Source organism: Budorcas taxicolor, chromosome 19 (genome assembly GCF_023091745.1).
Source record: "Budorcas taxicolor isolate Tak-1 chromosome 19, Takin1.1, whole genome shotgun sequence".
Taxonomy (NCBI): domain Eukaryota; kingdom Metazoa; phylum Chordata; class Mammalia; order Artiodactyla; family Bovidae; genus Budorcas; species Budorcas taxicolor.
This window is the reverse complement of record NC_068928.1, coordinates 24,823,267-24,850,362: the sequence shown is the minus strand read 5'-3', so window position 1 is coordinate 24,850,362 and position 27,096 is coordinate 24,823,267. Positions and strand designations below refer to the sequence as shown.

General features: G+C 53.0%; 1 protein-coding gene across 1 annotated transcript in view; it reads right to left on the bottom strand.

Moving 5' to 3' along the window:
* Positions 1-783: 783 nt before the first annotated feature.
* SPNS3 (SPNS lysolipid transporter 3, sphingosine-1-phosphate (putative)) overlaps positions 784-27,096 on the bottom strand; it is a 42,593-nt gene continuing 16,280 nt past the window's right edge. The window contains exons 8-12 of the mRNA XM_052658672.1: positions 25,213-25,402; positions 8,858-8,923; positions 2,199-2,297; positions 1,928-2,099; positions 784-968 (exon numbers count right to left, since the gene is read on the bottom strand). Coding sequence (XP_052514632.1) covers positions 904-968; positions 1,928-2,099; positions 2,199-2,297; positions 8,858-8,923; positions 25,213-25,402 — 592 coding nt within the window. The 3' untranslated portion in view covers positions 784-903. The remainder of the gene's footprint in view (positions 969-1,927; positions 2,100-2,198; positions 2,298-8,857; positions 8,924-25,212; positions 25,403-27,096) is intronic.

Below are 27,096 nucleotides of genomic sequence, written 5' to 3'. Positions count from 1 at the left end.
CGATCAGAAAGTGAACAGTGATTGCCTGGCTAGGCACTAGGGGAGAGGGCACGACGCTTATGCTCATGGTGGAAAGAACATGCCTCCTCACTGCTACCCGCCTGGAAGCTGCTGATCTCCTGCAGGGCCTGCTGCGCCCAGCTGCTCTGAACCTGGTGAGTCCCACCAAGCCGGCCCTCCCCATGGGGGAGGGAGGGAGGGATGCAGAACAAGGCACTCATGCACAGCCATGCGAGCCCCCCAGCTTGGGTCTCAGGCGGCTGGGTCAGCGCAGGCAGAGGATCTCCATGGATCTTGTGGCCACACCCTGACACCAGCACCCGAGTAGAGACCTATCTTCTAGAATACTGATTCAGCTCCCACCTTGAGTTCAAAGGCTGATGCACACAGAGCTGTGTCCCGTGCCCTCCCGACCCTGCAGAGTGGGGAAGCAGGGTCAGAGCAGACAGTCCAAGGTGGGCACGCCTAGAGACCCACGCTGAGCAGCCGTGCATTCTCCGCCCAGACTGCCCACCTCCTCCTCTCCAGCTCCTGATCCCAGCAGAGACACCTTGAGGCTATAAATAACATGATTGTCTAAAGGCCTATATCCACGGGCTTTGTACCGGCCACACTTTAATCGGGCCTGCTGGCAGCCAGGCTGAGGACTCCGGGCCGGAGTGAGTGGCTTCATGCTGGGTGCAGGCATAGGCTCAGGCGTCCCACGGGGGTTGCTGACAGCTCAATTCCCAGCCCAGCCACAGGCGCTGCCAGCTGTCCAGCTGGGAGCAAAGAAACGGCAGGTGCAGCTCGGCCAGGGTCCTGGAGCCACAGTCAAAGGTGGGCAGAGGCACTGATCCAGTGGAGGTCACCCAGAGGGGTACAGACAGGGCAGGTGGGACCTCCTTGCTGCCAGGCAGGGCCTCAGGGGTCTTCTGGGGAGGCACCCCTGCCAGAAATCAGGCGTTGGTTCTCGCTCTCAAGGATCCCTGTGGGCGGAAATCACTCAGCCAGCCCCAAAGGAGGCAGAGGTGTTTGGGGACCATGCCTGGGCACAGTCTGCTACAAAATCCTCCAGCTTCCATTTTCAAAGTAAATTCCAGATCCAACCTGTTCTCCCCACCTTCAATGCTACCACCATGGTCCCAGCCCCTCTGCTTTCCCCTGATGGCTACAGAACCTCCCTTTGGCCTCCCTGCTTCAACACTGACCCAACCCCACCCTGCCACAGTCTGCTCTCAACACAGCAGCACCACAGTGGTGCTTTTATGATGTCAATCAAACACCCTGGGGCCTGTGCCCTGGAAACCCCATAGCAGCTCCTATCTCACTCAGGGTTAAGGCCTCAGTCCCTACAAAAGCTTTCAGCCCCCCCCACGCTCTGGTCCTTTTACTGTTGCTCTCGTCTCTGCCACTGGCCCCCCTTGCTCCTGCTTCAGCCATAGCGGCCTTCTTGCAGGTCCTCAAACACAAGCCGGTACATTCCCACCCCAGGGCCTTTGCACGAGCTCTTCCCTCCATCAGGAGCACCTTCCCCCAGACAGCTGCAGAACTCATTCCCTCCTCCAAATCTTTGCTCCAAGGTCACCTGTACAGTGAGGACCTCTCTGGCCACCCTTTCAAAGACTGCAACCTGCCCCGCCCCCCCGTTCCTCTCGCCCCACTTTCCTGCCTTATGCCTCTCACAGCACTTATGACCTCAAACACACTCTGTCTTTTACTGCTTCTGTTTGTTTCTTGTTTGTTTCTCTTCACATGGGCTTGGACTTGATGTTCACTCCCCAGGATCTGCAATCTTGCCCGGCACATAGCAGGGGCGTAACAATTACGTGTGCATGAATCAACAAATGAATGAACGGATAAATTAATAAATTCAGGGGGTGGTCAGTGCTCTTTGCTCCTATAGGGTCAGCCCTGAGCCCGGCATGGGTGCAAAGGAGCAGGGTACCTGTGCCAGACTTCTGGGCTTGGGCCTGGTCTCTCTCTAGGTACAGCGCAGTCAGCAGGAAGCAGCCGCCGCCCAGGGCAATGACGAAGGCGCAGCACAGGAAGCTCTGTTGAAGGCTGAGGAAGCGCTGCAGGTAAGTGTCGGGGCGCCCCGCCCGCAGGGCGCTGGAGATCTGCAGAGGAGATAGGCAGGGTCTGCCAGGCCCACCAGGAAGCCACTGGGCCTCCAAGTGCAGCCCTTCCCTGGAGCCCCACCATCCACCCGGCCTTACAAGTCCCGTGAGGTAGGGGCTGCCGGCGTCTCCCAGGATGTGGCCCACTGTGATCTGAAGCGCCTCAGCTGTCGCCCGGCACCTGGGCACCACCACCGACTGCAAAACACAGGAACACCAGGGGATGTCCCTGAGCGAGGACAGGGATTGGTGGCCCCTCAGACCCTCTCCTGTTCCCCCGCTGCCAAGGACCTGCCTGGTGGGGCAACAGGCTGGCCGAGAGAGTAGGGTGGCAGGGGGTCACTGACCCCAATGCCTGAAGCCCCACCACCGAGACATTAGCCTCTCAGAGTCTCAGGAAGGCTCCCCAGTCCCCCAGTATGCAGCTGCCAAGCCCCCAATGAGGGCCACCCCTCTTAAGGGTTTGCTCTTAAACCAAGGGGCCCAGGCAGGGCTGTGACAACAGTGAAGGGGTGGGCGAGTCCCAGGTCAGGGGCGCGGAAGGCAGCGGTGGGCTGGGGAGTGAAGACAGGGTGCACAGCCAGGTGCCCATGTGGGCACCCAGGTGGGGTGGTGTGGAGGGCTCAGTCTCTCTCTCAGCAGGCCCATCTGGGCAGAGACCAAAGGCAGCCTTGCTGAAAAGGCCCACCTGGAAGGGGGTGGGGAGGTTAAAGATATGAATTCTGAAGTCAAACTGTCTGGGTTCCAATCCCACACCCCCCACTCACTAGCTGTCTGACTCTGGGCAAGTCACTTCACATTTCTGTGCCTTAGCCTCCTCATCCCTATATGGGCATAATCATGGGACCTACATAAAGGGTTACTTTCATGATCATTCCTCATCCGGTACCTGAGGACATTAGGCTGAAATAAACTGAACCTGCTGTGCCTCCTGCTTGGCAAGCCTTCCCTTCTCTGGTCCAACTGGAGCATCCCCATTCGTCCTTCAGGACTGACCTTCAAGAAGGTCACCTCCTCTTGAAGCCTTCCCAGAGTTCAGGTGCCTGCCTTGAGCTCCCACAGCCCCTGTGTGCACCCCTAATTGAAGGCACATCCCCCACAGCTGGAAGGGTTCATTGCCCTCCTCCCCTTACCCTTACATGGTCTGGCAGCAAAGCTCCTGCCTAATTTCTCTTGGAGTCCCTGGGGGTTCAGCAAGGCACCAGGCATGGCAGGGACTAGCTGACAGCTTGCCAACTGAACAAGTCAAGTAGAATCATCTTGGAGACTGATCCCAGGAGAAACCCTGCTAGAACCCAGAGCTGCAGCAAGAGGATAGGAGGGAGGCAGGGAGGGAGGCAGGAGGTTCAACTAGAAGCCACAGGTCACACGGTCCCAACAGGACATCCACGGAGGAGCTTCCCACACCAACGCCTTATTCCCAAGGCCTAGTTGGCCATAATCTCAGCCCATCAGAGAATAATAACAACATAATTATTATTATTATAATAATTACTAACATTCATTAAGTGCTTCCTGTATGCATTTTATATATCTCATATATATATATATTTTTATATAACCACTCAAGCAACCCATGAGGGAGACACAATTCCTATCCACTACTACAGCTGATGAAACCCTCCACAGAGAGGGTGAGTAACTTTCCCAGGGTCACCCAGCCAGCAAACAGTGGGACTAAGATTTGACCCCAGGCCTTCTTCTCAGGGTCTGATGCTTGACCATCCTGCTGTTAAAAGCAAAAAGGAGCCTTTCTAGCAATATTTACACGTTTGTAACAGAATGTTTGGAAAACAGTGAGAAGAACCAAGAGGACAAGCTCACCTCAAGCCCTGCAAATGGGGAACTGGCAAGGAGGGCAGAGAAAGGGACTCCAGACAGGGTGAGCCAAGGTGTGAAGGCCGGAGCCGCAGGAATGGAGAGAGGGGCTTGTGGGTGGGCAGAGCAGAGCAGCAGGAGTCACTCTTAAGGGTGACCGGCTGGTCCTGGAGTCACTGGCACTTAGCCACTCTGTCCAGGTGGTGAGAGAAGCTGGGCCTCCCACTCATCACCAGGACCTGCCAACAGGCCTGAGGAGGAACTGACCACAGCTTTGCACCTTCCCCAAGTGCTTCCTTCTCACTCCATAATTATGTGATTACTCACTGGTGGTTTTGGGCAGAAGGGCAGGGCCTCCCAGAGACAGCAGTCCCCAACCTTTTTGGCACCAGGGACCTGTTTCATGGAAGACAATTTTTCCACGAATGGGGTACGGGATGGTTTCAGGATGATTCAAGCACATTATATTTACTGCGCACTTTATTTCTATTTTATTACATCAGCTCCACCTCAGATCATCAGGCATTAGATCCCAGAAGCTGGGGACCCCAGTCCTAGAACATAGGCTCTGAATGTCCAGAAAAGTCCATGCAGGGGCCAGGGTTGCTTGGAGAGAGAAAGTTCCCTTCCTCCCCTCCCAGGAACTCCGACCTGCAGGACCCAGACCGGCTCCTGCTGCCAGTGGCAGGGAGGCAGGTCTCCCCCTACCTGTTCTGGGTCCCCAGGGTCTCCACATAACCAGGGGCCAAGGTTGGGCCTCGCCAGCAGCTGGAGAGCCAGGCAGGTAATTTTAGAAGCTTGGAGGCTTTTGGGTTCCCAAAACTCCAGGCTCACTCTATTCGGAGACAAAAACACCTCTGTTTTTGACTTGCCCTTCTTAGAAGATCTGTTCCCTTTATAGCCCGGGGCATAACCAGCGCCAATCAAGGGCCCACAGAAAGTTGGAGTGGCAGTCACCAGGTGCAAACTTCCTGGCAGCCTGCCTCACGCGCCCCAACTCAGCCCTCACACCCAGACACCCCCGGGAGGGTGAGACAGACAAGTGAGCAGACGGCTACCCAGGGACAGAAGGCAGAGCAGGGAAGCATGGAGACGCGCGGATGAAGGGAGACGTGGAGGGTGATGATCCCCCAGGGAAGGGGGCTCTGCTGAAGAGGTGGGAGGTGATCCCAGTGGCAGGATTCCAGCATCCCAGAATACAGACCTGGGAGAGGGAGCGAGTTCCCCTTCTACCCGACTCCCCACAGCTGGGGATGGGCAAACTAGAGGAGGCCCCAGAGAGAGGAGGGTGGGAAGGGAGCTGGAGACACCATCAGTGGACCAGGAGAGATAGGGAGCTCATTTGGGGATACACAGTCTCCAGTCTTCCAGGGAGCAAGGCCATCCGAGGCCCAGCCAGGCTAGTGGGAAGGTTGAGGACGAGAGTCTGAAGTGGGTCTTGGCTGTGATGTGCCAAGATCCTTTTTATTAACCAAGCCACCAGGAGGCAGGGGTTTCCCAGGATGCAAGGAGTGAGCTGCCCATCAGAGGGGTATGTAAACAGGGGGTGGATGGGACTGGTCAGAATTTTGCAGAAGGTTCATGAGTTGGGGAGCTGGCTGCACTAGAATACTGTCGTCCAGTGCTTTCTGAGAAGCAGCTCCGCCAGGATCACACAGGACAATTCAAGAGCAATGCAGATCCCTGGGCCCCCAACACAGACACAACTGAATCAGACTCTGAGGACACAGGGCCGGGAAAATGAATTTGTAATGAAAGTGAAGTGAAAGTGTCAGTCACTCAGTCAAGTCCGACTCTTTGTGACCCCATGGACTGTAGCCCACCAGGCTCCTCTGTCCATGGAATTCTTCAGGCAAGAATACTGGAGTGAGTAGCCATTCCCTTTTCCGGGGAATCTTCCTGACCCAGGGAGTGAAATTTGTAATAAGCTCCTCTAAACCTGATTCTTATGCTCAATGAAGTTTGAGAACCACTGAAGAGTCCCTGAAGTCTCTTCCCCAGAGAGAATCTGGATTCTCCTCCCTGTGGATAAGCAGATCAAAGAGAGCTGTGTCTCTGAGGCAGGACCACCGTGGGGCCTATGCAGCCCACAGCGACCCCTCAGGGATGCAGGCTTAGCTCTCTCGGCCCTTGTAGCCTGGGTGTAACTGGTAGGTACTGCCTTTATGTTAGGAGAAGGCAATGGCACCCCACTCCAGTACTCTTGCCTGGAAAATCCCATAGACGGAGGAGCCTGGTAGACTGCAGTCCATGAGGTCGCTAAGAGTCGGACACGACTGAGCGGCTTCACTTTTAATTTTCACTTTCATGCACTGGAGAAGGAAATGGCAACCCACTCCAGTGTTCTTGCCTGGAGAATCCCAGGGACAGAGGAGCCTGGTAGGAGGCCGTCTATGTGGTCGCGCAGAGTCAGACACAACTGAAGTGACTTAGCAGCAGCAGCAGCCTTTCTGTTAAACACCTATTGCACATTTGAGCACCCCAAGGCCAGCCAGAGAGAGGGGCAGAGCTGGGAGTGGAAGCAGGTGGACCATTCCAGAATCCTGGCTCCTGGGCTCCGCTGTCCTCTCGCCTTCCGGGCCTCAGAAGAAAGGGCAGCCAGCAAGGACCTCCCTGTACTTCACGCCACACCAGCGTCCCCATACTTCCTGCTCCAGCCCCACTCTAACCCCTGCCAGTCTCTCTCTACCCATCTCCCCTCTGGCCTCATCTCTAGAAAAGCAGCACTCGCCACCTATGACCCCCCCAACTCCAGTGACCTTCCTCTCTTTCCCTCTCTCCCCCGTGCAGCTTCTCACAGGCACCGTCTACTCACTGGTTTACACTCCAGCCTCATCACCTCACCCTTCCCCACCCTGCTCCCGGTCTGTCCCTCCACTCCACAGCTCAGGTCCCCGCAGCGGTCCCCTCACCAGCATTTGGCTTGAGACCCCTCCCCTTTGGAGCCCCTCCCCCTCTCTCTGCCTGGAGACTGAGCTCCAAGAACAGCAGAGACGTGGTCCAGCTCCAGCCAATAAAGTGTCACAAAGCTGTCCCTCCCGTGAGGCTTTGGGAAGGTGGGGAGGCAGGGGAAGGGGGGCTAGAAGCCTCCCTGGGTTGACAAGCCCCACTGAGCTTTGGGGGCTAGACGCCTCTAAGCCAGGGGAGGAGGAGGAACACCAGGTGGGCTGGGTCCAGTCTGGCCCCCTGGGCGGTACCCGCCCACTCCCCAGCACCGCCAGATGGGTCAGACTATGGTTGACTGGCCCCTCACCTCTCCTCTCCCCGCCACCCCCTCCCCGACCCCTGCCCCCAACCCACACGTGGCATTACAAAGAGGCCAGCTCCACCAGGTTAATCATTCCTGCAAACACAGACCATGGGCGGGCGCAGTCTTCACATATCTGTGGGGCTGTCATGTGGAGCGGGAACAGGGATGAGGGGGTGGCAGAGGAAGCTGAGGGGGGCCAGGTTTCAGAGGACAAGCTGTGTCGGGGGTGGGGGCAGGTCATCGCCCTGTGCCTACAAGTGGGCAGCCGCACTCGGGGCAAGCTTTGCCAGCATAATCCCATACACCGAGGGCTTTCCCTCAGGCCGTCTTGCTCATCCCGTCAGGGCAGTTATGATTGCCCCTTTTTATAGGCAAGGAAACCGAGGCCCAAGGCCGTTCAGCAGGTCTGTGGCTGAGTCTGGGCTGGAGCCCGTCTCCTGTCTGGAGGGAGGAAAAGAGAAGAGCCAACGGCCTTGCAGCTGATACACTCACCCGGGAGTCACAGACAGGATAGCGCTGTCTACACCCGCTAGCCTGGGTCAAAGGAAGGGCCAGAGCATCTAGACAGAGAGTGAGCCTCCTGTCCACAGCGGTATTCAAGCAGCTTTTGTTGGCTAATTACATGACTACACTTCCCCACAGCCCTGTCAAACTCAGATTCCAGGATGCCAGGATTCCTTTAGGAGACGGAAGATGAGGAAGTAGGAACTGATGACTTATTACCAGAGCCCCGGGCACAGGGCACAAGCTTTACAGGGATCATCTTGTTTCACCCTCACCATAATCCAGGAGGTCTTTTCATCCCCATTTTCTACACAGGGAAACTGAGGCTCAGCGACACAAAGTGACTTGCCTAGGTCGCACAGAGTTAGTAAGTGGCAGAAGCAGGGCTGACACCTAGGTTCATGAGCCCGGCTTCGTGCCCCTGCACTGGACCACCCTCGGGACAGCTCTGGTTCCCTCGTGCCCAGTGCTGGACCATGCTGGGCTGCCAGGAGGTAGGAAGAGGGCTCTCGGGGTGTCGCTAGGTTGGGGACCCTGTGTAATCCACAAGGGCACAGCCCTTCAGTGTTTAACAACTTCCCTGTGGTCTCCAAGAAGGAGGCAGGGAGGCTGGATGGAGAGTGTGAGGCTCAGGGAGGGTCGTGCTAGACTCTGGACCTAGCAGCATGTGGTCAGGACAGCATCAGGACTCACTGTAGCCTGAGCCTTGTAGCCCATGATATAGGAGCTGGAGTGGCCCAGACCCACCTGGGCTTGGTGGCCCTGAAGTCCAGCATCCCTGACTGCATACCCAGTGTAGAGGCCAAGGAGACCACTTGCTGAGAAGGATAGCAGTCAAGAAACAGGGGCAAAGAAAGAGGCCTGGAGTCAAAAAGACTAGGTCCCAGCCCTGGCTCAGTGCCTCTGTAGGCTGTGTGACCTTGGTCCAGGCCCCTGCCCTCTCTGAGCCTCCATGTGCTTACCTACAACACAGGACTGATGGTCAGAGGATACGATTGAGAGTGTCAGGGAGGCCCCTGATCCAAGGTAACTGCTGCTGACCTCAGTCCCTGACCCCATGGTCTCTGAAGCCCCACCTGACCTCTGGGCCACTCAACAGCAGAAGTCCGGCCCTGAGCAGGACAGACCCCAGCTGCCCCCGTTCAGTGCCCCAGGACCAGCCCTCTGCCCTGACCCCCACACCTACCAGCAGGATGTCGGCAACCACCGCCCAGTTGCAGGACAGGAGCAGCTCCCCAAGGGCCAGGAACACCTGTGGACACAGGGGGTCAGGAGGAGGCTCCCTGGATTTCAGTCACCAGCCCCTCCCCGTGGTGTCTTCCCAGAGGGAGACTAGTCTGCACACAGGAAGCCCCATCGAGACTTCCTGGGGTGGGTGAGGTCTGCAACTGCTATCCCGGTGGCAGCAGCCTCCAGTCATGTTTAGTCACTAAGTCATGTCAGACGCCTGCAACCCCACAGACTAGCCCACCAGGCTCCTCTGTTCATAGGATTTTCCAGGCAAGAATACTGGAGTGGGTTGCCATTTCCTTCTGCAGGAGATCTTCCTGACCCAGGGATCAAACCTGCATCTCCTGCACTGACAGGTGGATTCTTTATCACTGAGCCACCAGAGAAGCTCCCAGAGTGGGCAGACATTCCCATCTGGGCACAGGGGCAGCCATGACCTGGAGAGGAGTTAGGGCCCAGGCCTGGGAAGAGCACGTCCCTTGATGGCCCCAAGGCCCAGCTCACTCCCAGGCCACTTTATATTTATTTATTTACTTATTTTTATTTGACTGCACTGGGTCTTAGCTGCAGCACGTGGGATCTTTAGTTGCGGCATGCCAACTTTAGGTGCAGCATGTGGGATCTAGCTCCCTGACCAGGGATCAAACCCAGACCCCTGCATTGGGAGCACAGAGTTTTAGCCATTGGACCACCATGAAAGTCCCTCCCAGGCCACTTTTAAAGGTGGGGAAACAGAGAAAGGTACAGAGGCTGCTCTGGCCTTGCCCACCCCTCCCACTTTGTTCCCCTAAGGCCTGTATACACTAAGGAGGCACCTACTGCATGCCAGCCAGACCGCCCAAACCAGGCATCCCATCCACAGCCCCTCCCACGCCTTCCCCTTCCCAGTTCCCTGAAGCATCACAGGGAGGTGAGCAAGGCTGAGGCAGTAAACTGTGCCTGGATCAGGGCTTGTCTGAGGTCATCAGCTGGCCAAGGGCAAAGCCAGACTGAAACATGAGGCTTCCAGCCCCTGTCCGGTGCCCACCCCTGCCCTGGGCACCTATGGGGCTCGGAAAACCTGTTTGCCTGTCTGCGGGTGACTGGAGGCCACTGTGGGCCTGTCTCCTCCAGCTCCCTGAACCCCCCACCTCGTGCCAAAGGATTAGGACAATCTTCATTCCACTCACTCAAGAAGAGTTTAATGAGGCAGGAAGGAGGGGGAAAAGTCTCATTTCTTAGAGCTCCTGAGAGCTTATTGCTGGAGTGGAATTAGTCATTCCTGGAGTCACGGGGCTCTGCCCAGGGCAGCCCAGGCTCTGGCACCCAAAGGCCTACAAGCACCCAGGACAGAGGAATCGAAGGGTTACTGCCTGCCCACTGACAACACACTGGGCCTGTCTCCTTTTGTCATCTACCCGACTCTCAGCCACCTCGTAAGACCGGTACCATGACTCCCACTTTACATATGAGAAGGATCCGGCCCAGGTCACATATCACTTTCTGGTGAGCCCCTCACCCCAGTGACAAGATGAGGGACAGGAAGCTGTCAGGGGGCTGGGGGAGACTCTGAAAGGCCCAAGAAGCTGCAGTGCAGGGCGAGGCTGGTACAAGGGAAGTCAGAGGAAAGCTCAGGGTGCGGAGGGCTTCCAGGTGGAGGTGGCACTGAGCAGAGCCCTGAAGGATGGGCAGGATCGGGATGGGTCTAGAAGAGTCCCAAGCCCATGCCAGGCAGAGAACCCGGTGAGCAGAGGCGAGGAGGCCAGAAGGTATCTGCCAGGCTGGGCGGGCAGGAGTGTGGCCAGGGCTGCAGAGAGAGGACAGGACCCTCTGGGGACGGGATGCAGCAGGGGTCTTCTCCCAGTCTCACCAGGCCTTGGCCCTCCACAAACTGGGGAACTCTTGAGGGCAGGGCAGGCCTCCTCTGGGCCTGGGCTGGGCATCCACAGGGCTAGGAATCAGGAAGTGGCCGGTGGGCAAGCCCTAGGTGGGGCCCAGGCAGGCCGCAGACCCGCATTCCACCTAGACAGGATCTGCCAAGCCAGCCTCCTGGGGCCACATGAAAGCGGGGACCGCTCACACCCATCCTCCCCTCGACTCCCACCTCCAGGGCCGGCCAGGCCACTGTCCCCCTCCCCCTCTAGCTCACAGGCCGGGGTCCTACCCTCCAGACCCCCTGCGCTAGCCACCCTGAGCTGCTTTCTCTGCTGGGGCTGTGTTCTATCCCCTGTCCGCCCCGCACACCCACAGGACACACTGAAATACACCTTTTCCTTCCTCCAGCTGGAGCAGGGTGGATCCTGTCCCAAAATAGAGCTGATCAGAGGGAGGCTGCAGCCACAATGGAGCCTTTCAGGCTGAACAAACCGCCGGAGGAGGCCAGGTTTCCTCAGACACACCTGGAAACCCACCCCAAGCCACCAAACCCTTGTCTCCACGCGGCAGCTCTGAGGGGCAAAGAGAGGCCCAGCTAGGGAGAGGCCACCTCCTCATCCCATAATTACAGAGCCTCCTGAGGCGCCGCCTGGGCTCAGGGAGGGTCACTCCTTCAAAGAGGTGTGATCCCCTAAGAGTAGACAGCTCAGTCCCACCCTGCCACACGGGGCCGCTCCGAGGAGATCACCACCCACTAGGCCTTGATTTCTCCAGCCCCACACCCCACCAGGTGCCTCCACAGTGCCAAGGGCTTGTGCTTCTAAAGCTGGGAGAGAGACTTCCCTGGTGCTCCAGTGGCTGAGACTCCATACTCCTGGTTCGATTCCTGGTCAGGGAACTAGATCCCACATGCTGCAACTAAAACCAGTACAGCCAAATAAATTTTTTTAAACGAGAATAAGAAATAACCTAGGAGATAACCTCAGTGGGCGCTGTTTGTGTTCTCCACAGGCTGTGTGCAAATCAGGCAAATCACCAGCAAGCTGCCCAGGTGGCTTTGCTCCTGGATGGCCCCTGTCCCCCCATCATTCTGGTCAGACACAGACAGGGGGAGGCAGGGGTGGGGGTTGCTCCTGCACGCCTTGCTTGCCCTCACACCCCTCCAGACAGATTCCTGTCCATGCTGATCCTAGATGTCCCTCCCTTCTGCCCCCTCCTCCCATCCACTGTCTGGCCTGGGCCAGTCCCTCCTCCTCACCGGTTTCCCAGGCCCCAGGATCCCCCCCACAACAGCAGCCCCAGAGGGGACTTCCGAAAGGGAAATCTGACTCTGCCCTCATCCCCTTAGGACCGGCACATGCTTCCCCTGCACCCTGACTCCATCCCCCAGGCCACAGGGCCTGGGAATGCCGCTGGGAGCCTGAGAAGCAGGGCCCCGCAGTCCCTGGCCTTTTCCATCTCAGGCTCAAGAGGATTTCCCCCTCGAGTTGGGGCAGTGATGGTGAATATTTCTAGCCTGAGTCACCCCCAGCCAGAGAGGCATGTGCACACACACATATGCACTCACACAAAACCGCACAAACACGCACAGACACAAGCATCCTCAAGACCACACACACACACACACACACACACACACAAAGAGCTCCAACACCCATGCACACATACCTAGACCCAAAACCTGAGATGCATGTGCAAAACTCACACACCACAAGGAAACACATAAGCAGGTAACAGGGATGACATTCCAAGTATAAAAACATGTATAGCAAGATTACCAACCAACCAGATAGTGGCTGACAACATTGAGGCAGGCTTGCTGGGGTGAACCTGTTGGAAAACAGCCTAGCATGTACACATGCCTGCTTGTGGTCTCATGATGTGGACAAGAAGTCACGCACACACAATCACACAGGCACACACATATGTGCGTGATAAGTCACTTCAGTTGTGTCTGACTCTTCGCAACCCTATGGACTGTAGCCCGTCAGGCTCCTCTCTCCATAGGATTCTCCAGGCAAGAATACTGGAGTGGGTTGCCATGCCTTCCTCCAGGAGATCTTCCTGGTCCAGGGATCAAACTTGTGTCTCTAAATGTCCCCTGCATTGCCAGGCAGGTTCTCTACCACTGACTCTATCTGGGAAGCCCACATATGCATATACAGATACACAAATGTACTCTTGGTTTTGCACTCAGGCACCTTTATACACATAGACGTGCACACACTCATACCTTCACACACGTCATCACCCCTCCTTATGTACACCTGCAGGCACATGTAGGCATGGGCAGCGAGCAGGAGGGAAGCTGGAACACCTACTCCAGAGAAGACTCAGTCCCTGTGGGGTAGAAAGGACAGTGTCTCCACCTTGGTCCATCTCACTTTTCCAACTGGATAGTCACTGACCTCTGAACTGGAAAGATTGGGTTCTAGGTGCCCCCAGGAAGGGGGAAAGCAAAGGTCTCCCCAAGGCTCATGGAGACTTGGGGAGAGCTAAGGCCGATCCTCCCCTTGCATGGGACAACTCTTCACCCAGTGTGGCTGAGCCAGACAGGATGCAGGTCCCCAGCACAGACTGGTCGTCAGCAAGCTGCTGGGCTGGCTGGCACACTTAGCCCCTGGGCCTGCCAGCCTGTAACCACAGGAACTGGCTCAAGGCACAAGGGTACCGTCCGGCTCCCAGGGGCCAGCAGCCTGGGAGGCAAGCAGGTGGGGAACAGGCTCCAGTCCTCCTGGAGAACTCAGCTGACACGGCGGGTTCTGCTGCACATCCAAGAAGAGACACCTGCTAGCTTCCCCCAGGGACTGGGTCCTCAGAAGAAGGGTAGATGGGCCTCTCTGAGCCCCTCTGAGGCAGCAAGTCTCAGTTACTCCAGCTCAAGATGCAAAATAAAATTATCCAAGAAGCCCCCAAGGGCCAAGTGGTAGGAGAGCCCTCCACCCAACCTGGGCTATCTGCACAGCCTACCAGTCTCGGTCGTGTACACTGAGGAGGCGCCTCCTGCATGCCCACCAGATTGCCCAGACCAGGCATCCCATCCACAGCCCCTCCCAGGCCTTCCCCATCCCAGACCCCTGGAGCATCACAGAGAGGTGAGCAAGGCTGAGTCAGTAAACTGTGCTTGGTTCTCCGCCAAGGGTGACAGCAGATCCCAAAACCAACTCTGGAACCCTCAGCTGACCCTGACCACAGCTACAGGGTGGACACACATCCTGGCTGCTCCCTGCCAAGCACCACACAAGGTTCCCTTGTTGGCACCAGACTGGCAGATGTGGGGCCTTCATCCTTGGTCCTTGCTCAGGAATCTCCAAGGCTGAGGAAGGCAGCATCCCCTCCCGGATGTGAAGGCCTCAGTGACCACCATGCTGACTCTGCTTTGTCGTGGTAGCTGCATCTCTCCTTGGACCACTAGAGAACTCAGAGTTATAACCCAGTTTGGGCTGAAGGAGCCTAAAGGTCATCTGGAGCAACTCCTGGGTAAAAACGCGTTCATGTGTCCAACTCTTTGCCATCCCACGGACTGTAGCCCACCAGGCTCCTCTGTCCATGGAATTTTTCAGGCAAGAATACTGGAATGGGTTGCCATTTCCCACTCTAAGGAATCTCCCCAACCCAGGGATCAAACCTGAGTTTCCAGGGTCTCCTGCATTGGCAGGCGGATTCTTTACCACTCTGCCACCTGGAAAGTCCCCATACTATACTTGATCTTAGCTAAAAGGCTGAGAAGTCTTTTGTAAAAATGGAAGGTTGCAATTGCATCATAGACCTCCCATCCCCCAGAAGTAAAAAAAAAAAAAAATGCCAGGGGAAAAAAATGTTTTTCACCAAAGAAAAGAACAAAGCCTAATGAGATAAGTATTAAATATTGGCAACCAAGGCAAAAAAAAAAAAACAGATGATTCTAGGGTAGAAAATATAGCCCTTCCTAGCTATCCCTCCCCAAAGCTATTCTCCCAAACCCCCATATCTGGAGGGAAATAAACCGAGCAGGGGTCCTTTGTTTCTACTCTCAACTGAGACCCAGTGGCAAAAGCTGCTGGGGAGAAATGGGTAGAAGTGGAGAAAGTGAATGAATGACACTAGTTACTGACTTCACGTGAGGCCTAAAATCAGCTCCCATCCCAGAAGAGGGGATACACCCAGTCATTAAGTAGAATGAACCCTGTGATCGAGCATTTACCCAAATCCCAAATGAAAGAGCAGCGTCCAGGTGTTCTAACAAAGCCACCCCCACCTTACCTGAGCCCTGCAATTCCCTCCAGTGACAGAAAACCTAACACTCAACTCTCAAGCTGCAGCCCCTTGGGGGAAGAGAAGAGTCACAGAGAAGGCAGGAAGAGGGTCGAAGAAAACAAAGAGTTCCCCACACTACGTTACAGCACTTTGACACCAGAGCAGAGCTGCCCACACCCAGGCTGGGGAAAGTGAGCAGCACGTGAACTCTGCAGACACACAGAAAAAGAGAGGGCGGGGAGGGAAGGGGGAAGAGGAACGAAGGGAGCAAGGCAGAGAGGAGGGAGGGAGGGAAGAAAGAAAGCAGGGAAAATAAAGGAGAAAAGGATGAGAGGCAAAAGGAAGGGGAAGAGAAAGGAGGGGAGGAAAGAAAGGAGGAGGGAAGGAGAAGGAAGGAGAGAGAGAAAGAGAGGGAACAGAAAGGTGGAGAAGGAAGAAGAAAGAGAGGAAGGAGAAAGAACCCGACCTGGACGACAAAGGCCAGGAAAAGGAGCAGGAGGAAATCGCTGATAATGGTTCCAAGCCAGCTGTGTGCTCCGTCGCTTCAGTCGTGTCCAGTTCTGCGACCCCATGGACTGTAGCATGCCAGGCTCCTCTATGGAGTGCGTTGCCAGGCCCTCCTCCAGGAGATCTTCCCAAGCCAAGGATCGAACCCGGGTCTCCCTCATTGCAGGTGGATTCTTTACCACTGAGCCACTGGGGTAGCACTTTCAAACTATATTGAATATTAATTCAATAAAGAAAGAACTCAGAGGACTTCCCTGGTGGTCCAGTGGCTAAGACTCTATGCTCCCAACGCAGGGGGCTCGGGTTTCATCCCTCGTCAGGGAACTAGACCCTACATGCCACAGCTAAAGATCTTGCATGCTGCAATGCAGATAGAAGATCCCACATGCTGCAACTAAGATCTGGTGCAGCCAAATTAATAAATAAATATATATTTTTTAAAAAAGAAAAAAAGCTGGTCAGGATTCGTCAATAAGTCCAAAACTTTCAAACTAATATGAAGTTAAACAATTCCTTCGATTTCAATTCAATTTCTTCAGGGAAGTTCATACAAATGAATGAAACATTACATGATTCTATTTATATGAAATATCCAGAATTGGAAAATCTATAAAGACAGAAAGTAGATTAGCAGTTACGTAGAGCTGGAATAGACAATGGCTGGGGGAAACAGTGAATGATTTGTATGACTATGGAGTTTCTTTTTTTTAATAGAAAGTCCAAGAAATGCATTTACTCTGTTGTCCCTTAGGAAGTTTCTTTTTGAGGTGATGAAATGTTCTATTGTTGATGTGGTGACGATTGTAAAACTCTGCAAATATACTAAAAACCATTAAATTTTGCACTTTAAATGGGTGAATTGCATGGCACATGAATTTCATCTCAATAAATCTGTTTTTAAAATTACCATATAGGGACTTCCCCAGTGGTCCAGCGGTTAAAGACTTTCAACGTGGGAGGCAAGGGTTTGATTCCTGGTTGGGGAACTAAGATCCCACGTATCACAAGGCACAGTCAAACAATTTTTTAAAAAGAAATGAGAAAAATTTCCATATAACCCCAGTTTAATAAAAGTGTTTCTAAAAACATAAACCTATGTTTATACACCGAGAGACACATATAGAAGGAAGGTCACATAAAAGTGGAAACAAACAGGCCAAGAAGTTAAGAGTAGCTGATTCTGGAGGATGAGAAAATGGAAAGCTGTTATTTTCTTCTTCAGGCTTTTCTGGTTTTGCTTTTTTTTTTTAATTTTCCCCCAAATAAAAATAGAAAGGTCACTGATAGAGTGTGCTGGATTGAACTGCTGGTCTCAACGTTTTGAGTTTACTGTGGTAGCATGTGGCTGCCACATCCCTGACGTGTCAAGGGCCAGAGTATCAGCCTCAGTCCTCTCCTCTTCTCTATTCAAGCTCAGGCCCGTGCTGATTTCATTCAGCCTCATGGCTTTAAATAACCAGCCTAGACCTCTCTCTCGAACTCCAGACTCATATATTTCCAACTGCCCCTTAACATCTGCAGGTGAATGTCCCAAAAGGCACCTCAAATTCAAAATGTCTAAAATTGAACTCCTAATCCCACTCTTTTCAAAAGAAAAAACCGAAAAAACAACTCAGCACCTCCATCTCAGTAAATGGCAGCTCTGTGTTTCCAACGGCTCAGGCCAAAAACCCTGGAGCTGACCTTTCTCTCATCCTTTTCTCTCACACCCCACACCGAACCCATCAGGAAATTCTGTGGATTCTACTTCCAAAACACACCACGAATCTGACCACTTCTTCACACTTCCGCTACAACCAGCCCAATCCAAGCCATAGGCATCTCTTGCCTGTATTATTGGAAAGTCTGATAATGGATTTTCCTATCTCTTATCTGTTTCATTTTGTTATCATCACAGCAGCCAGGAAGACCTTGTTAAGCCACATGCTAGGCAGTTACAAGTGAAAATGAAAGTGCTGGTTGCTCAGTCGTGTCCTACTCCTTGCGACCCCATGGGCTTTAGCCTACCAGGCTTCTGTCCATGGAATTCTCCAGGCAAGAATACTGGGGTGGGTTGCCATTTCCTTTTCCAGGGGATATTCCCAACCCAGGGATCGAAGCAGATTCTTTACTATCTGAGCCACCAGGGAAGCCCAGGTAGTTAGAAAAAGTCCCCAGCTGGGACTTCCCTGGTGGTTCAGTGGTTAAGACTCCATGCTTCCACTGCAGGGTGCATGAGTTCAATCCTTGGTCAAGAAACTCAGAGCCTGCATGCAATAAATGAATTAAAAAATTTAACAAAACACTTCCCAGTGAATCATGCTTCTTGGTATTCACATCCTTGTACAGTCCTCTCCCAAGGGGAAAACTGGGCCAGCTTTACCCTTTGCTTCAACCAATGCAGTAAGGCAGCAGCGATGCTCTGCTCTTCCTGGCATAAGCCTTAAGAGACTTCACGGCTTCCATGCCTGCTTTCTGAGAACGTGGCCCTGAGACCACAATGGAAGCAACGGGTTTGGGCCAGTGGAGGATGAGAGACTGAATGGAGGAGCCCCAGCCAACCGCCAGACATGAATGAGATCAGCTTGGAGGTTCAACCCAGTCTTCCAGTTAAAGGCAACTACGGAGTGAGCTATGGGCTGGTTCCCAGCCATGAACCCATCCAGCCAACTCACAGAATCATAAGAATAAATCATTAACTGAAGCCACTAAGTGTTATGGTGATTTGTTACTCAGCAATAGCTAACTGATACAAACCATCAGTCAGAGCATCACCTCTGAGCTAGAAATCTTCTAATGGCTTCCCATTTCACTTAAATTGGAAGCCAAAGTCATTCGATGTACAGGGCTCCATACAATCAGCAGCTCCCCCTCCACCCCCACCATTCCCTCTGACCTCATCTCCTCTGCTCTGCCCTGGTTGGACCCTTTCCAACTGCATTTCCTAGAAGACACCAGTATGCTTCCCCCGCCCAGGGCCGTTGCACTTGCGGTTCCCTCTGCATGGAGGGCTCTCCCCACCTCTACCCCCGTATCCACATGGCTCCTTCCCTCACTGGCTTCAGGTTCCTGCTGAAGCATCACCATCTCAGTGAGGCCTCCCTGACCTCCTGGCACAGCCCAGTCCCTCTTCTTGTCCACTCTCTGCACTCTGTTCTTTTCCACAGAACTCAGCCCCATCTAACTCACCATTTATTTTACATCTTTTTTTTTTGGCCACATGCACAGCATGTGAGATCTTAGTTCCCCAACTAGGGACTGAACTCACGGCCCCTGCATTGGAAACATGGAGTCTTAACCACTGGACCACCAGGGAATCCCCTATTTTACATCTATTTTGTTGCACACATATTTTTGCCTGCTTTGTTCAATGATGCACCCTCAGAGCCTAGAACAGTGCCCGGCACACAAGATATGCTTGGGAAATACTGGGTAAGTGAGTGAGCTTCATTTCTGCTCATCCTGGCTAGGACCTGCCTTGCAGCCACCTCGCCATGCCCCCAGCTCTGCTCCCTCAGCCCGTGATGCCCAGCAGGATGTGAGGGTAAAGACCGCCCACTCCCAGGCTTCTCACCTGTGAGACGAGAAGAGCAGCACAGAACCAGAGACGACCTGGGCAGGGGTGGGGGTACACCCGTGGGGCTTCGTGGCTGCGCGTGCCCAGATATAGCTCACCATAATGCTGGATAGCAACGGGACCCGGGGCTCAGTGAAGGATGAGCCTCTGGGCCACAGAGCAGACTATTTTCCCAAAACAGCCACTGCAGTATTTCCACATGCTCTCTCAGATCACTACTAGTCTCCACCAAAAAGAGTAAATCCATTCTCTCTCCCTTTGAATCTGAGCAAGAAGTTACAGCTCCAATGAAGAACAGAATGCAGTGAAAGTGATGCTCTGTAACTTTCAAGGGTATGTCATCAAAGACTATACGGCTTCACCTGGCTATCTCAAAACTCTAGTCCTTGGAAGCCAGCCACCATGTTGTAAGCAGGCCCCAGCCACATGGGGAGGTTATGGGCAGCTGCTCTAGCCAGTAGCTCCAGCTAAGGCCTCAGCCAACAGCCAGCATCAAGCATCAGCCCTTAGCCTTTGACATCCAGCTCCCACCCCTTCAGCCTAGCTAACCCCAAGTGGTAACAGATATGTTACCCTCTCCCCCAACCTTGTCCAAACTACAAAGTCAAGAGCAAAATAAGCGTTCTTATTTATTTAAACCACTAAATTCCATTATGTATCTATAGTAACTAGAACTGGCCCCAAAGTTCATTTATCTCTTCAGTTAAACCAAGGGGAAAGTACTAGCACTCCCATTTTATAGCCGAGAAAATCGAGGCTCAGCAAGGTCGAGATCTTGCCCTAACTCACACAGCTAGGTGGTGAAGAAGCAGGAAGAGGTTTAGGTCTTTCAGATGCCTCGATGCATGCTTGTTGCCATCCCCCAATTCTAACTCCTCCCTCTGGACCACAAAGCCCACCTAAGGGGGTAGTGCCAATGTTCAACCAGCTACCAAACCAGCGATGATGGAGTTCCTACCCTGAGCTCAGTCCCTCCACTGAATGCAAACCCCTTCTCCTCTGAAGGGCAGCGGCTCTGGGAAGAAGGCCAAGGAAGAGGGTGTGAGCCAAGACCTGCTGTGCGCGTCTGGATCCCAATTAACAGCCGAGAAGTCAAGTTTCCCTGCCAAGGGGACTGGAAGGAGGGAAGAGAAGGAACCCTCTGCTCCTGCAGGTGGGCCGCAGGGCACAGGCTCCCCCACAGGAGGCCCCAGACCAGACTTTAGATGCTCAGGAAACCTCATCACCACGAAACATACAGCATGACTTGGCCCTATTTCAGCAAATTGGGGACGAGCACGCCCACGATGCTTCCCCAAACCCTTCCTTCCAATGCAATGCAGCCACAAAAGCAGTGGGGGAAAAGCTATATGCAGCTGCAGACACATGTGTACACACATCCCACACAACTATCTGCTTGCCTGGATACACATGAATGCGCACACTCACACACAGACATGTATGCAAAACAGCACCCTTAGACACACTCATACACACTGTTCATACATACACTGAGCATACATGTACATGCAGCATACACAGAGCCTGACTGTACGGGTACACAGAAATGGACACACGTGAACGTACATATATCTGCATTCATATTCACAGACCTGCATACGGTCACACTTAGACGCATGCACACACCAGCACACACGCCCACATTCCTGTGGGCCTTCCCAGGAAGCCCCATCAATTTCCCCTGGAGCCTATCAATTTCCCCAGGACTGGCAGAGACAGTACAGGAAGAACTGTGGTTCCTTCAGTCTGAGAAGGTGAAGGATGGATGGCGGGGTGGATGGATGGATGGGTGTATGGAAGACACTCAAGTGACTTCCTATTTTGAAGCTAATTTGAACAGAAGCCAATTCCTCAGCCCCCTTTGGCCACCCTTTCTGATACTGACCCACATAGGTCTCCAAAACCTACTAACAATCCTTCACGGTGAACTGCAGCCAGTTCCCACCCTCTGAAGTTTCAGGGGTGGTGTCATATCCAGGGACTTCAGACTTGTGTATCCAACTCCTTGGATGTCAACCTCCTGCCACAAACTCAGAAGGTACCAAACCAAGCTGCTCATCTCCCCCAAGATTCCATTGTTCCTGCCTACTTTCCTATCTCAGTTAATGGCCTCTTTCTCCTTCCAGCTAAACAGGCTAACATCCTAGCACTCGCCTTTGAGTCTTCTTTCTCTCACACCCCATACTGAATCCATCAGGAAATTACGACGGCTCTACCTTCAAAGTGTATCTATAACCCAACCGTTTCTGACCACCCTGACACTTCTGCTCTTGCACTCTCCACCCTCATGGGAAGTCCATTCTCAGCACTGAAGTCAGAGTGATTTCACTGACAGAAGTCAATAGCAGAAGAACAATAGAGAAAGTCAATACAACCACTGTTGGCCACCAAACTGACCAACCTTTAGTTACACTGACCAAAAAAAAGGAAAGAAGACTCAAGTTACAAAGATCACAAATGAACATTACTACCAACCTTACAGAAATTAAAAAGATTATAAGAGAATACAATGAATGAAATTCCTAGAAAGATGCAAACTACCAAGACTGGCTTAAAAAGAAATAAAAAGCCTTAATTGACCAATAACAAGTAAATATTGAGTCAGTAATCAAAAAAACGTGCCACAAACAAAAGCCCAGAACCAGATGGCTTCACTGGGGAATCTGAACAAATGTCTAAAGATGAATTAACACAAATCCTTCACAAACCCTTCCAAAAAATAGAAGGGGAAGAAGCGCTTGTCAACTCATTCTATGAGACCAAACAAAGATATCACAAGAAAACTACAAACCAATACTTCTTATGAATGGAGATGCAAAAATCCTCAGCAAAATACTAGCAAGCCAAATTCAGCAACATATAAATATGATTTTACACCATAACCAAGAGAGGATTTATCCCAGGAATGCAAGGTTGGTTAAACACACAATCAATGTAATATACCATACTAATAAAATAAAGGACAAATGACGTGATCATCTCAACAGATGCAATAAACATAAGCCAGACCACCTGCTCCTTAACACAAAACTCACTCTCAGTAAAAGCCACCTCGACCCAACACCCACATGGCCCAACAAACTTTGTCCCCATCACCTCTCTGTCCTATTCTCCTTTCTTCACTCCACACTAGCCACAGTGCCCTTTTTGTTGGTCCCTAAACCTACCAGATACACTCCTGCCTCAGGTCACTTACAGTTGCCATTCCCTTTGCCTGGCACACTGTTTCCTGAAATATCCCATAATTCACCATATTGTGAATTTTACTTATATATCTTACCTGTTAGCTATCTCCGCCAACTAGAATGTGAACTCCTTAAGAACAGAGCTGTTTTTGGCTGTTTTATTCACTGATATATCTGCAGTATTTAAACCAGCATGCCACTTGGTAGGCACTCAATAAATAGTTGTTTGAAAAGAATGAATGAACAACAATAGCTGGTCGCTCAACCATTCACACAGTGAGCAATGATCACCCCACCCCACCCCCACCTGCCTGACACCATGCTTTGAGCTAGGAGGGCTGAGAAAGATCAGAACCAACCTGGGCCCAGCTGGGAGGGGCGATCAGAGCATATGTAACCAGAACCTGAGGAAGACAGTGCTGAAGAGCGGCGAGGATGGAGAGAGAGGGCAGGACCTAGCCGTGAGCGATGGCTCCATGGAGAGACGGTGCTCCAGCCAATCCGTGAGGGTCCCAAATGATTCAGGCACATGGAGAAGGGGAGGAGTAGAGAGAGCAGATGGAGAGCCCAGATGTAGGGAGCAGGGGGCATGTCCTGGGAACCAGGTGGGGAACTGCATGGCAGGACCACATAGGAATAAGGCTACTAAGGGTATCAGGGCCATCCATGAGGGGCCTGGAATGCCAGGATGAGGAGTCAGACTTAGTTTTCCCGGAGGCGCCAAGGAGCCATGCAAGGCTTCTGAGCAGGAAAGGTCCGTGGTGTCACTCTGGCAGTGCGAGAAGAACAGGTTGTGGTGGGGGAGCAGGAAGACAAGGAGACCAGGAAGCTGGCTTCTTGGGACAGTCCCAGAGAAAGACAGCAAGGTGTGAGCCAAGACGGGACGGAGTGGACCAAGAGAACAGGGGCAGAGGCTGCCCCGGTGGTAAAGACTCCACCTGCCAGTGCAGGAGACACACGGATTCAGTCCCTGATCCGGGAAGATTCCAGGTGCCACGGAGCAACTCAGCCCACAGGCCACAACTACTGAGCCTGCGCTGCACACCAAGAGCAGCCACCGTGATGAGAAGCCCGCGCACGGCAACCAGAGCGTAGCCCCCGCTCACCACTAGAGAGAAGCCCGCACAGCAACGAAGACCCAGCACAGCCACAAAGAGATAAATCAATAGAAATTACTTTTTTAAGTCCATTAAGGAGATAAATTTACAAAAAGAAAAAAGAGAAGAGGGGCGGTTTGGAGGTGTTAGGGTTTGTGACTTGTGTTAGTGGGCAGGGGTGGGGCGTGGGGAGGTTGAGGGGAGCTGGAGCCTGAATCTCGGGACCTCAGGAGCACAGAGCCATGGACGTGGCCGGGGGGGCCTGGTCAGGGCGTCCAGAGGGAACCACACCACTTCTGGAAGGCTGAGAGTTCTGGGGATCCCGTCCGGCCCCTGCAGGAGCCACAGGGAGGAGCAGGTTCCCAACACAGGAAGGTGGACATGTCCCAGACCCGCCCACCTTCCTGCCCCTCAGCCCCTCACGCCCCAGGGCAGGCCCAGAAAAGAGAATCTCCAGCTGGCTTTGTCAGCCAAGATGCAGTGTCATTTCTAGATGAGCCATCCAGCTCTGGAGATGCGCCAGGCTACAGAGGGGGGACAGCTGTGTCCCCGCAACATAGCCAAGGAGCCACTTCCCAGAGCCAAGCAAGACAGTGGCAGAAGCAGAGCTGGCAGGGGCTCCGTGGGCCCAGCCAATGCAGAGACAGGCCTTCAACAGGGCCTCCATCTGCCCAGGGCCGCCGCCTCCCTGCAAGGTCAGGCTCATTCAGTCCCCACCAGCTGGAGATGATGATCCCAGTCACGCTCTCGGCCAATAAGCACTAAGGCATTTATTAGGCTGGCCTGGTGTATGCCAGCCTCTGTTTCTCTCCCACGGGGGTGACAAGGGTCAATGCGGCATGAAGGACATAGACTTTGGAGCCTGCGGGGGCGGCGTTAGAGGCTTATCTGTCTCTGTTGGTGAGGCTGTCTCTAGGCCTCAGTTTTCCCATCTGTTGAGTGGGGATAAGAAAAACCCTTTCCGACAAGGGCATATGGTGGTGGTGGGTTCGTTGCTAAATCGTGTCCGACTCTTGTGACACTATGGACTATAGCCTGCCAGGCTCCTCTGCCCATGGGATTCTCAGGCAAGAATACTGGAGTAGGTTGCCATTTCCTTCTCCAGGGACAAGGGCATGATAACGACCAAATAAGAGCACATGTAGGAGGGAATGCTAACAGAACCTGTCTATTTCCCAGGAATTTCAGCGGAAACCCAACCAAAGCTGAGGATGCTGGTGAGAAACACTCATACCTTAAAGGAGGTGCCACCTACCAGGGACAGTACAGGGCATTATATCTACCCACTTTGGTCTAGCTTATGACACTCCTCCAGGCAAATATTCTACATTTAATTTTAAATAGAGAAGAAGATAAAAGACTGAGACTTTCCCTGCATACTTCTAAACTAGAATAATACAGTAGAAGAATCATTTTTAGAAGAAATGAGGTCCCATTATCTCCAATCAAAGCATTAACTAGGAGAGACTTCCCTGGTGGTCCAGTGGCTGAGATTCCACGCTCCCACTGCAGGCGGCTGGGGTTCAATCGTTAGTCAGGGGACTAGATCCTGCATGCCAAAACTGAGATCCCATGTGCTACAGTGAAAACCCAGTGCAGTGAACAATTTTTTTTTTTAAGCATTAACCAAGAGCTCAAAGGACACACTTTAGAGTCAGAAAAGCTTAGGCTCAAATCCTAGCTTTCTACCCCTTCCTAGCTGAGGCTCTTGGTATGCCTTAGTTTACTCATCTCTTAAATGGGAATATCAGAGCTTCACCTGGAAGGAGTGATAAATATAACATTTGGGAAGACCTGGCACAGTGTCAGCCTATGCGAAACAGTAGTTCCCTACCCACCGCAGCCCACTCCCACCTCTGAAAGGGCCCTCACTTACATAGGAGGCCAGGAGGGTGGTCGGGGCCAGGATGAGAGCCAGGTAGAGGCAGGGGGCTGCAGCAAGCAAGCTGGCAGCACAGATGAGGGGCTCAGCCTGAGGGTTGATTTTCTTGTACCTCCTTGAAGTCTCTGCTCCCAGGATGACCCCAATAATGCCAGTCACAACAGTCAGTGCCCCGAAAATCAGGCTGATGGAAAAGAGCAGAGAGGGCTTGGTCAGCGGTGGGATCAGGATAGGGGTCCAGCCACCTGCCCTCCAGTGCCTGACCTGGTATGTGTGTGTGTTCAGTCATGTCCAACTCTTTATGACCCCATGGACTGTAGCCAGGCTCCTCTGTCCATGGATTTCCCCAGGCAAGAATACTGGAGTGGGTTGCCATGCCCTCCTCCAGAGGATCTTCCCGAACCAGGGATTGAACCCATGTCTCCTGCATCTCCTGCATTGCAGGCAGATTTTTTACAGCTGAGCCACATGATCTGGTAGCTGCAGGGCATGTGGCTGTGGGCTTCTTCCCCTCCCTCCTAACCTAGGTCCTTGGGACCCTGCTCAGGGATCCATGTACTCCCCTACCCTTCCCATCCCCTTTCCTGCCTCATCCTTGGGACTTCACTGGCTGTGTGGGAGACGTTTCCAGCACTCCAGCACCCAGCCTGTCTCATCACCAGCAACCTCCTGCACTGTCTCAGCACTGAAAACTGCCCCACTCAGAAATCTTAATTCTACAGTCCCACTCTAGCCCCAACCTCATTGCCTTCCAGCCCCAAATACTAATGGGATGGAGATAAGTGAACGTTTACTTATAGAGCTCCTATGATACTGGCTGGATGTGAGAGTTGGACTGTGAAGAAGGCTGAGCGCCGAAGAATTGATGTGTTTGAACTGTGGTGTTGGAGAAGACTCTTGAGAGTCCCTTGACTGCAAGGAGATCCAACCAGTCCATTCTGAAGGAGATCAACCCTGGGATTTCTTTGGAAGGAATAATGCTGAAGCTGAAACTCCAGTACTTTAGCCACCTCATGAGAAGAGCTGACTCATTGGAAAAGACTTTGATGCTGGGAGGGATTGAGGGCAGGAGGAGAAGGGGACGACCGAGGATGAGATGGCTGGATGGCATCACGGACTCGATGGACGTGAGTCTGACTGAACTCCAGGAGATGGTGATGAAAAGGGAGGCCTGGCGTGCTACAATTCATGGGGTTGCAAAGTCGGACACGACTGAGCGACTGAACTGAACTGAACTGATGATACTGGCACTCACCTGGGAATTTTACACTTCTTGATTCCATCCTTCACTCTCTATCTCTGAACATCCCTCAAGTAGCCCTTCCTTACTTCACTACCTTTCCCACCTACTCTTGGGCCCACTTCCACTCCACTTGGTCCCTCTTGCAGCTTCTTTCTGTAGAAACGTCATTCCAAGACAACCTCCATACAGGTCCCCAGAGGATGCTTTCTAGGACACCAATCTGACCATGTACCTGCCCAGCTCCTGTCTAAAATTCTCCACCAGCTCTTAAATACCCAACAGATTTGATTCCAGTTCATTGTGGTGTACATGGCCCTTCCTGATCTGACCCTCAGTGACCTCAACCCCAAACCCCAATTCCATCCTCCTCAACCCCTAGACTTGTTTCTGTCCCCACTTCATATCTTTATTCCTTCATCCAGAACACCCTTCACTGATTTTTCTATTTACCAAACTCCTATATATCCTTCAAGACCCATCACAAATGTCTCCTCTTTGGGGATGCTTTCTCCTGTCCGTTTGCTGATTCATTCACTCTTTCAGTTACTATAGCACCTTCTGCGTCTCTATCATCAAGATCACTCACTAGACTGTGAATTCCTGGAGAGCAGAACCAGGCTTGGTTTACTTTCTTG